Below are 12,337 nucleotides of genomic sequence, written 5' to 3'. Positions count from 1 at the left end.
TGAACCCGCACCCTGACGTATGAGGACGAAGCTCTAACCAACAGAGCAACCCGGCCAGGGCTTCCTTGAGTCTTGATGCTCTGAGTTCAGCTGCTCTTCAGTCATTTGCAGTGTGCTATGTTGTTTACCTGGAGTGACAAGTAATGTTGCAATGATGCTTTCTAGACAGATATGTCATTCTTGGAGGTCATCGTGACTCATGGGTGTTTGGTGGCATTGACCCTCAGAGTGGAGCAGCGGTAGTTCACGAAATTGTGAGGAGTTTTGGAATTCTGAAAAAAGAAGGTAATTTAAACAAAGAGGTAAAAAACCTACTTCTCTGAGTCTCAGCTTAGTTCTCTGTTGAGTGCGTGTGAAAATGTTACTTCACAGGTTTGTGTGAGGGTGAACTGAGAGGACACAGGCAAACTGTCATATGAGTAGCTCAGAATAGCTTTCAATGAACTGTGACTATATTATTTATGCTAATTATTAACTATATTGCTTATTCATGTTTATGTGTATATACTAATATTTATTGATACTTTTATATTGAACTATAATCTGAAATAAAGGAATTACACTGTTAATGGTTGTTCTTAGCAACTAAGAAGGTGGAAATGGGTTTCCTCACAGAAGGGCACACACCAGGATTAGGTGATAAGCCAAAGCTTCCTGGTCTGGGAACTGTGAGCAGAACTTCTTCGGGCTCTTCCAGCCTCATACCACAGGTCAAGTGTGCTAAGTAACTGAGGAGATCAAAACTTATTCGGAAAAATACTGGTCTTCTTGACTAATAGGATACTGTCAAAAATTCAGTGTCTGCATCCTCAAACCCCCAGCTTTGGATTGCTGTCCAAAATTTAGGGTTATACTGTTAGCAACATACTTCAGTCATTTTAGAATCTTCATATAAAAAAAAACAAATAAAATTTAATTGAAATAGTTGCTTTTTAAAATAATTTTTATACAATGAGAGCAAAAGTCTACTCTCTTTACTGACCCTGCAAACAAGGTGTCTTGGGGCTGTAAATGTGATCCATATTTTTTTTAGCAATAATAAACACAATGGTAAAAAATAGGTTAAGTGTGCACGGTACTTATTTTCTTAGAGAAACGGTGTTTTCACGTGCTATCTATTTTGAACTAATAGCAACCAGGGAAATGTTTACCTAGTTATTTCTTTTTGCATTTTACAACTAAGCTAACTAAGCTTTATATAATCAAGTAATTCACTCAAGGTTACATAGCTAGTGTGTGGCAAAGTCAGAGAACCAAGGCTTAAACTCAAATTTCTGGCTTTCAATTCATAAAACCACAATGTCTTTCTTTAAATAAAGTGTAAATGTGCTCTATATGTTTCCCCCTAGTTAGCTATGCTATATTTTTAGAAAACAGAACTATAGAAACCTGAATTTACAGTTTATGAATTCAGTAGTGTGTTATATTCTTACAAAGATTTTCATGATTTTGTAAGAAGATTCCCTATGGTAAGTACAAAACATTGCTGGGACAATTCTAGTGCATGCCAAAGATGAGAAATAATGTTACAGGAAATCTGAATAATACTACTAACAAACCTGAGAAAAAATGAAACACTGGACTCAACAGGTGTAGGGATACACATTCTCAATAAGCACAAGTGATATAGTTACGTACTTAAAATAATGGCAACTTAGAATTTTTACAAAGTGCTGTATTTATAAATCGTATTCCATTGTATCCTTCCAACAATCAAGGTATCTTTACTTTGTTACTCCTGCTGTACAGATGCAGAAACTAAGGCTTAGTAAGTTTGAATAGCTTTCCCTAGGTCACACTGCTAGTAGGGCCAGTGTTCATGACTCGGAGCCATAAGACCTCCCTACTGAATTATGTAGTTTTCAGTCACAGCAGACATTGGTGATGTTAGCTGAGCTTCTGTGGACTAATCCTGGCAGAGCTGGGTGAAATCACAACCAGCTGACATTGAACAATCATGTGATGCCAGAACAGGAAGAGCTGTCAAGGATTTTCTCTGTTTTATCTGCTCTGGGAACACAGACCACATCTAGCGCCCTTTGTCCGCACTGGGCAGCTGTAGGTGACAGAGGGTTTCCTGTGCATAGCCAATCATCGCAAACCTAAACAATTGATGGTTTTGTTTGTTGTCATTTTTCCTGTTGGGCTTGGCAGTGTCTTAGACATATTGTGCACTTTTTTCAGCATTTATTTGTATATACATATATTTTAGGATGGAGGCCTAGAAGAACAATTTTGTTTGCAAGCTGGGATGCAGAAGAATTTGGTCTTCTTGGTTCTACTGAGTGGGCAGAGGTTAGTTGGTCATTTGCTACAATATATATTTTCATAATAAGAAAGCAGTTCAGATTTAATTCTTGAGGATGTAAAAATAACAAGTGACTCCAGTGAGAAAATATTTAAACTTTTTTCCAGAAAATCTAAAGCAACATATCCGTGTTCAAAAATCAACAATAAAAAGAACTAACTTCCATTTGAACATGTTAGAGCCAGTTAATGTCCACTTTCAAAATAACTTGATTTTCTGGAGTGTGATAGGAACTAAGTAAATTCACTAGAAATCAAGTAGAAAAATAAGATATCATGTTTCTATTACCCTTTCCAAATTAGCTCCTAAAGCTAACCACATTTATATACCCCAAGTTTTTTCTATTTTCTTTCTTAGAGTCAGATGCTTTGGAAACTGCATGTTTAAGAGATTCAGAATCCACTTGATGTCTCAAAAAAAGTTTGTGCCTTGGAGGGTTTTGCTTCGTGGTTAGGACGTTGGTCTGCCAAAGATTTGATTCCTTGCCAACAGCACCTACCTGGGTGGCAGGTTCAATCCCTGGTCCTGATAGGGCGAGTTTGGTAGGCAAAAAATTGATGAGTCTCTCTCACTTTGATGCTATCCCCCCACCCCCCAACTCCCTCAGTGGAAAAAATATCCAAATATTGTCCGGTGAGGATTAACAACAACAAAAAGCTTGCTGAGTATACTTGCTTTCATTTTAAAACTGCAATGATTGATGTTGACCAGTAGATGGTGGCATCCTACAGGAAAACTTCATGACACAGACTACTGAAATGTACTGTTTTTTAAACCAGCATGTTTGAAATAACTCATTCTCTGGGAATCAGGCAAGATTCTATACTTAAATAATGAGATATTCATGAGAAGACTTCCAATGAAAGGATCTCTTAGGTTGTTCATATTTGCTAGGAGAATTTCTCAAAGGATAAATTATAGTATGGTTCCTTTCAGCAGATGAAAAATGTGGACAGTTTTAGCTTACATTTTAGTCTCACAGATGTTTTACTGATTATTCTTACCAATAGTTTTTATTAAAATTCTTTCAAAAATAATTTTGGTAATCTTATATGTCAAGTTTGTGGATAATCTGGGCCAGCGTAGTTCAGAAATCTGTACACAGTTAATGTAGATGCAGTTTTGGGGTAAGGTTATAGCTATATGTTTATATTGTCTTTCTTTCATATTATAGGAGAATTCCAGACTCCTTCAGGAGCGCGGTGTGGCCTACATTAATGCTGATTCCTCTATAGAAGGTGAATGTCATTGGTCTCATAGGAAAAGACGTGATCATGGTAGTAGGAGCAGTTTGGTTAATAAATTATGCACTAATAAGGAAGGCAAGCTGATTGGCATGTGACTAGGGAATCTGCTGTTGCTTTTCCAGGCTCCTGCCCAGACTCACGGCAGCTGTAGGCCCAGAGTGCTAATTCGGGAAAGCCGAACTCTGTGCTTCATCTGGTAGATTACTTGTATATGGTAGGAATTCAGTAAATACCTGTCAAATGAATAAGTGAATCATGGGACTAAAGATTTCGCTGATTTTAGAATGAGGTAGCAAGAAAGGTATCATGTTTTGTTGTTGTTCCCAAAGTAATGGATGTTTATATATATATATATATTTAATTTAAAGTGGTGTTCTATTGCAGTTGACACTCAGTATTATATTAGTTTCAACATAGTGTGCAACATAGTGATTAGACAGTTACATAACTTGCTAAGTGGCACTCCAATAAGTCTAGTACCCACCTCGCACCATACATAGTTACTGCAATATTATTGACTATCTTCCCTATGCTGTATTTTACATCCCCGTGACTATTATAAAACTGCCAATTTGTGCTTCTCCATCCCGTCATCTTTTTCACCTAGCCTGCAAACCCCTTTGGATGGAGGCATGTTGGCCTTTACATTTTCTTCTTTGTCAACATGTGTGAGCTACATTGCCTCCTAACTTAGTTTATGCAGTACATTCGAGCTATTGTTTCCTTCTTAGGTTCATGGCTAAGGGCCTGGCCTTATTCCTGTCACTGGTACTTTCTAGTTTTGTGACCTCAGATTGGTACTTATTTTCTGTATCTTAGTTTTCTCACCTGTAAATGGAGTTACTAAGAACACATATCTCAAAGGCTCCTGTAAGGACTGAAAGGTTAATATTTGCAAAACTCCCAGACCTGTGGCTTAAACAAACTGAATGTTAAAACATGTCAGCTTGTATTATCATTACCCTTATTTTAAAACACATAGTAAGATGAGACACTTTGCCACGACTAATATATGCCAGACTAATACTCCATATATTTTTCAAAAGTAGCATAATGTTCTCTTTATTGCTAGTTTTTTTAAGATTTTATTTTTAGTATGTTTTTCGTGCTTTTCATTTTTTAAACTCATTCTCCCATCTGTCCTTTTTAATGAATGTTTTTAAATCATTGGGTTTTGCTGATCATGTCATTCTCTGTTGTAAAGTGCTGCATTGTCTCCCTATCATTTTCCAGATCAAAAACAAATGATACAAACGTATGTAGAATTTAGCTCACACAAACCAACAGTATAGCTTTACATGTAAAAGTTTATTTAATGCTCTCAATAAGCCTGTGAGGTAAGTATTATTACTTCTCTTGTATGGAAGAGGGAACTGAGATTCAGAGGGATTCATTAACTTTCCCAGGATCGCCCAGATTGTAAAGGGCATAGCTGAGATTCCAATCAAACTGGTCTCTTTCCACTTCATCCTTCTCACCACTGCATTATGTTGCCTCTCACTACCTTATACGGGCTTTTTAGATACTACCTCTTCTGGGTTCTGCATCTTGACTTTTTCATTCAGAGAAAACCTCAGAAAACATGACATTAGACCAGAGGTCTAAGTGAAGTAGGAGAGTTAGTCATGCAGCTGTAGTGCAGAACACTGGGGGAACAATGTGTACAAAGACCTGGAGAAAAAGTCTGTGTGGGCAGAGTGCGGTGGCTTCATCTATGGCACTGAAGACGATGAGTTTTGATCAAACTCAGGTTTTAAAATGATCATTTGGCTAAGGAGTTAGGTGGTCTTTGGATGAAAGACTGAAATAAATAAATGAAGTAAAAAAATTATCCTCTATCTTTCAGGAAACTACACTCTGAGAGTCGATTGTACCCCACTGATGTACAGCTTGGTATACAACCTAACAAAGGAGGTATAAATAATTACATGTAATTTTAGAAAACCTGAGTGCTGCAAATGCTGTTATCTTGAGGTACCATTATTATGTTAAGCATCTCTAATGTTTTATGACTTTTCAAAAAATTTTTTCTCCCTCATTGATTTTAGAGAGAGAGGAAGTAAGAGGGAGAAAGAGATAGAAACATCAATGAGAGAGAACATCAATTGGTCATCTCCTGCATGCTCCCCACTGGGGATCTGACTTACAATCTGGGCCTGTATTATCTATTTCTCATATAGCAAATATCCACTCCATAGAACATTACATCTAATAAAACATTTACACACATTATCTCATTTCTCCCCACACCACCCTGAGGCAATGTGTCTTCATTCCCACTTAAAAATGAGAACACTGGAGCTTTAAAAGCAGTAGCCACCAAAGTTATACAATGTGTCCAGTAGCTGAACCGGGTCTTGATCCTGTGCTTTAATTCCTTAATTTTAAAACTGGCTTATATTCCTTAATCTAATGAATGATATCAAGTAATTCAGGATGCAGGAAGACTTAAAGTTTCTAACTGAGAAGGGGTATGATTAAAAACACACCAAGTGCTGGGGATTCCAAAATGGCAGCGGAGTGAATGGAAGCTACACAGACCATCTCCCAGGACCAAACTGGAATTACAACTAAAATAAAGACAAATCGTCGGGAAACAGCAACAGAAAAGCAGCTTGCGAGCACCATATAACCAGGTACACTGAATCTATTCTGGTAGGATTGCGGAGGCGCAAGAGGGGGGCTGGGAGCCCATGAAAGCAGCAGTCTTAGCTGTGAGCAGAGCCCTCTGGGTTACACTCCCAAGCAGCTCCACAGCGCAGAGCCGGGACAGACACTAAAATAGCCACAGCCACTCACCTTGGGCTCTAGCAGAGGGAGGGCGGACTGGACTGGAGCTGTGTCAGGACACTCGGGATTTGGAGGGCGCTCAGAGCTTTTGCTGAGTTGCAGCCACGCAGGATGGTGGCCATATTGCTCCATCCCAGGGCTCTGGAGGGAGGCGGCGGCCCCTCTATTGGAGATTCAACCCCACCCAGACCCAGATGGCTTCACAGGGGAGTTTTAGCAAACATTTAAAGAACTAACACCCATTCTCCTCAAACTATTTCAAAAAATTCAAGAAGAAGACCCAAACTCATTTTATAAGACCAGCATAATTCTAATTCCGAAACTAGTAAAAGACACTACAAAGAAAGAAAACTACAGGCCAATGTTCCTGATGAACATAGATGCCAAAATCCTGAAGAAAATACTAGCAAATCGGATCCAGCAATACATCAAAAAATTATTCACCATGATCAAGTGGGATTCATCCCAGGGATGCAAGGATGGTACAATAATCAGAAATCAATAAATGTGATATACCATATAAACAAAATGAAAGATAAAAACCACATGATCATATCAATAGATGCTGAAAGACCATTTGACAAAATCCAGCACCCATTCTATAAAAACGCTCAACAATGTGGGAATAGAAAGATCATATCTCAACATAATAAAGGCCATATATGAAAGATCTACAGCCAACATCATACTCAACGGGCAAAAACTAAAAGCATATCCCTTAAGAACAGGAAGAAGACAGGGATGCCCACTTTAGCCACTCTTATTTAACATGGTACCGGAAATCTTAGCCACAGAAATCAGACATGAAGAGAAAATAAAAGGGATCCAAATTGGAAAGAAGGAAGTGAAACTGTCATTGTTTGCAGATGACATATTATACATACAAACCTTAAAGACTCTATCAAAAATCTACTAGACTTAATAAATGAATTTGGCAAAGTAGCAGGATACAAAATTAACATCAAGAAATCAACAGCATTCTTATACACCAATGATGAACTCACAGAAAAAGAAACTAAAAAAAAAAAAAATTCCATTCACCACCACAGCAAAAAAATTAAGATATCTAGGAATAAACGTAACCAAAGAAGTAAAGAACCTATTTGCAGAAAACTACAGGACATCGAAAAAAGAGATAGAGGAAGATATAAAAAAGTGGAAGCACATACCTTGTTCATGGATTGGGAGAATTAACATCATTAAAATGTCTATATTACCCAAAGCAATCTATAGATTCAATGCAATCCCCATCAAAATAACAACTACATATTTCACAGAACTAGAACAAATACTTCAAAAGTTCATATGGAACCAAAATAGCCACAGTAATCTTGAAAAAGAAGGACAAAGTAGGTGGGATCAAAATACCAAATATCAGGTTATATTACAAAGCTACTTTAATCAAAACAGCCTGGTACTGGCACAAGAACAGGCAGATAGATCGATGGAACACAACAGAGAACCGAGAAATGGACCCAAGACAGTATGCTCAATTAATATTTGACAAAGGTGGCAAGAGCATACAGTGGAGTAAAGACAGCCTCTTTAATAAATGGTGTTGGGAAAATTGGACAGCTACATGCAAAAAAAAAAAAAAAGAAACTAGACCATCAACTTACACCATACACAAAAATAAAATCAAAATAGATAAAAGACTTAAATGTGACCCATGAATCCATAAAAATCCTAACAGAAAATGTAGGCAACAAAATTTCGGACATCATACACAGCAGAATTTTTACTGATACACTACCTAAGGCAACAGAAACAAAGGAAAAAATGAATACATGGAACTACATCAAACTAAAAGGCTTCTGCACAGCAAAAGAAAGAATCATCAAAATGGAAAGGCAACCCACTGTATGGGAGAGCATAATTGCCAATGATACATCAGATAAGAAGTTAATTTCCAAAATCTATAGAGTGCTCATACAACGCAACAAAAGAAAGACAAAGAACCCAATTAGAAAATGGGCAGAGGAACTAAATGGATACCTCTCCAAACAGGACATACAAATGGCTAAGAGACATATGAAGAAATGCTCAACATCACTAATCATCAGAGAGATGCAAATTAAACAACTATGAGGTATCACCTCACACCTGTCAGAATGGCTGCCATCAACAAATCAAACAACAAGTGTTGGCGAGGGTGTGGAGAAAAGGGGACTCTAGTGCACTGCTGGTGGGAATGCAGACTGGTGCAGCCACTATGGAAAACAATATGATGTTACCTCAAAAAATTAAAAATTGAACTTCCATTTGACCCAGTGATCCCACTTCTAGGAATATACCCTAAGAAGCCTGAAATGCCAATCAGAAAAAATATATGTACCCCCATGTTCATCGCAGCATTATTTACAATAGCTAAGACCTGGAAACAGCCCAAGTGTCCATCAGTAGACGAATGGATCAAAAAGCAGTTATACGTATACACAATGGAGTATTATGCAGATTTAGAAAGAAAGATTCCTTATCCTTTGAGATGACATGGAGGGACCTGGAGAGTATTATCCTAAGCGAAACAAGCCAAGCAGAGAAAGACGAATATCACATGATCTTACTTATTTGTGGAATATAATGAACATAAACAGTCTGAAGAACAGGGTAGACCCAAAGAGGTGGAAGTAGGGTACAAACTGACAACCCTCAGAAAAGAGGGGGCGGGAGATAAACCACAGAACTTATATGTATGTACGCATAACCAATGGACATGGACAACAAAGCTGGGGATGGGTTGGGGGGATGGGGAGGAGGGTGTCAATGGGGAAAAAAGGAGAAACACCTGTAACAAAAGTAAATTAAAAAACAAACAAACACCAAGTGCTGGCTCTTAGGGACAAGTCCATTTGGGGCAGAGTCTAGGTGAGGACATGTACCCCTTTCCTGACTTCCTGACTTTGGCTCCAATCCTCTGAGCTGTACAGGGCTGGGCTGACAGCTAAAGTCATTTTCATTCTGACAGCAGCTCAAGGTACTGAACATGGTGGAGAGTTGATGCCTGAATTCCTAAAGGACAGGCAACTCTTCACTTTAGTTCTCCTGCCCCATAAATCCACAGTTCCTAAAGTTAGTCATAATGAATGAGTGACAGTTTTTTTTCACTGCTAATTACCTGATTTGCATTGGAAAGGAAACAAAAGACTTGACTATTTAATAAAAGTACAAATTGAAATGTAAATACCAAGTTAAAGGTGACATTTCCTTTCAGGTAGGGATTTTAAATAAGACAAATATTGCTAAACTTTGGTTTCAAAAGCATGGAATTTAACCTTATAATTTAACTCTTTCTACAAAAGTACAAAACACTAATTTGAAAAATGTCTATTCATGTTGTTTCTTATGAGCTCCGTCATCGCCCTGGCCAGTCAAGGGCAGGCACCTGGGTTGCAGGTTGATCCCCAGCCCAGGCTGGGGTCATGCAAGAGGCAACCAATTGAACTGTCTCTCTCACAATGATGTTTCTCTCTTTGTCTTCCCTTCCACTCTATCAAAAAATTAATGGAAGAATATCCTTGGGTGAAGATGAACAAAAAAATTAATTAATTAAATAAATAAAAATAAAAACTGCAAAGCTTTAAAAAAAAAGAGAGGCACTCTATCATTTGCGAAATGTGTAAAAATTTAAATATCTGAAACAGTATTTCAGAGAGTTTCCACTGTTCATGTTACTTATTTTGTTTATTGGACATTTGGCACCCTGGGATTATTGCAAAAACACTCCTCTTCAGGTCAGCGTTGAAATTATGTGATGTTTGACAATTTTCAGTTTTGTTTCATTCTGTTTTGGGTTGTTTTTTTTTTTTTTTTTTTTTTGGAAAAGTGAATTGCAACTTTTCAACTTTTAGTGATAAACTGAGAATTTAGTTATATGTTTTTATAATATTCCAGATGTGCATTTCTTAGAATAAATGAAGTGATACTGTCCCTTATACCAAAGGGTTGTGTAAATTTATAAACTTGAGTAAAATAGTGGGAATATGAAATTTGTCTTATCAAACTTTGTACCCCCAACATTCACAAAAAGTCTTAAACATCATAAGTACTCTATAAACATTTTGAAATTGAATTTGTTGAAAATAGAACATAGGACTTTTATTAAATAGAAAATAAAAACATTCTATACCATACATTATTCAATAACCTATAAGTAACTATAGAACATCAATTAAAGATTATTTGCTAAATGTTTTTGGCATAACATCTAATGCTCTAAGTCTAGAATTCAACAATAGGTCATATTTTACTCCCTTAGTCTGTAAGACCGGAAAATGTATTTAAAACCCAGTATGTTATGCAATTGCAATAAATTCTCAACTATTTAAAATATTTATGCATTTGCATCATTATGTATTATTTAATGATTTTAGCAACCTTACTGGCAAAGAAGCAATATTAAAAGGAATCTTCTTTCTTAACTAATTGCTTCTTTTCTATTGTTTTTATAAGAGGAGAAATAATGTTTTTGAAAGTAGCTTCCCTTAATTCAGAAAAATAAATAAAATTCTTAAAATAATATAACCATTCCTTCAAATACAGTGACCTGGCATAATTTGGTGCAGCCTCTTTTCCATATATTTCATGTATTATTTTAATAGTAGTTGCACTTATAAATAACATTAGCATTTTTCCATATTGTCAGAAGCTCATTATTGTAAGTCTTAATGACTGCTAATATATGAATTGCTTCCCTTGTTTTGTTTTCTGTTGTTTTTTTTAAAATCCTCACCTGAGGATATTTTCATTGATTTTAAAGAGAAAGGAAGGGAAAGAGAGAAACATCAATTCGTTGCCTCCCAGAAATCAAACCCACATTTCAGTGTACCAGACGATGTTCCAACCAACTGTGCCATCTGGCCAGGATGCTTGCTTGTTTTGTTGAATATAGTTTAGCTGTTCATTCCCTGGTTAATGGACATTTAGATTTTAAAACATCTGATATAAGTATTCTCTCTCTCTCTCTCTCTCTCTCTCTCTCTCTCTCTCTCTCTCAACTTGTGTAGCTCCAAAGTCCTGATGAAGGCTTTGAAGGCAAATCTCTCTATGAGAGCTGGAATAAAAAAAGTCCCTCACCAGAGTTTATTGGCATGCCCAGGTAAACAAACAAACAGATAAAACTCCCTACTGAATTTAGTATGGGACTGTGTTGGAAATAAAAGGGTATTTTCTTTCAATCATTAATAACAAAATTTTAATTTTTCAAAATTCTTCATCATCTGATGGAGAATCAAGCAAAAGTGATGTTCAGGTTCTCAAATAAAATAGTATTGTGTATTTTGAATGGGAAATCTGTAAGCCATCAAAAAATGCTTTCCTTTTGACTAGGTAATATTTACACATGGTATATAAATCAAAGGTTATAATGGTGGAAAGTAATTCCCCCTCCTATTTCTGTCCCCTATGCACTCTATAATAATTACCTTTTTTTCTGAACATTGTACAATTAACAAATATTTTAGTTACTCTAAGAAATACCTAGACACTATTTCAGTTTGGGTTGTGTAAATAAAAAATAATTTTAGCCGGGCTGGTGTGGCTCAGTGGATTGAGCATCGCCCCATGGACGGAGAGGTCCCAGATTGATTCCTGGTCAGGGCACGTGCCAGGGTTTTGAGCTCAGTCCCCAGTAGGGCGCATGCAGGAGGTAGCCGATTGATGTTTCTCTCTGACATCAATGTTTCTACTTCTCTTCCTTCCTCTCTCTCTAAAAAAGGAAGGAAGGAAGGAAGGAAGGAAGGAAGGAAGGAAGGAAGGAAGGAAGGAAGGAAGGAAGGAAGGGAAAATTAATTTAGACTGTGATAGAAAATAGAAAGCATTTGTTTGAGTAAAAAGGACCTGCAGCCCATGAGACACAGATCAGGGAGCAACCTCACTTGTCCACTCACCCCCTCACCCTCACAATGGGAGGCCATTTTTAAAAAAATACGTTTTTATTTATTTTAAAGAGAGAGGAAGGGGGAGAGAGAGAAACATCAATAGGCTGCCTCCTGCA

At 37.0% G+C, this 12,337-nt stretch overlaps 1 protein-coding gene across 2 annotated transcripts in view; it reads left to right on the top strand.

The window, feature by feature from the left end:
• The window catches only part of FOLH1B (folate hydrolase 1B), a 59,694-nt gene that overhangs the window by 36,450 nt on the left and 10,907 nt on the right, over positions 1 to 12,337 (top strand). For both annotated transcript variants that reach the window (XM_036257860.1, XM_036257861.1), the window contains 5 exons: positions 166 to 285; positions 2,213 to 2,295; positions 3,483 to 3,546; positions 5,402 to 5,469; positions 11,349 to 11,440. In XM_036257860.1, coding sequence (XP_036113753.1) covers positions 166 to 285; positions 2,213 to 2,295; positions 3,483 to 3,546; positions 5,402 to 5,469; positions 11,349 to 11,440 — 427 coding nt within the window. The remainder of the gene's footprint in view (positions 1 to 165; positions 286 to 2,212; positions 2,296 to 3,482; positions 3,547 to 5,401; positions 5,470 to 11,348; positions 11,441 to 12,337) is intronic.

This window comes from Molossus molossus, unplaced genomic scaffold (genome assembly GCF_014108415.1).
Source record: "Molossus molossus isolate mMolMol1 unplaced genomic scaffold, mMolMol1.p scaffold_m16_p_13, whole genome shotgun sequence".
In the NCBI taxonomy this organism is placed as follows: Eukaryota; Metazoa; Chordata; class Mammalia; order Chiroptera; family Molossidae; genus Molossus; species Molossus molossus.
The sequence above is the reverse complement of the archived record's forward strand: the minus strand, read 5'-3'. Positions and strand labels throughout refer to the sequence as shown.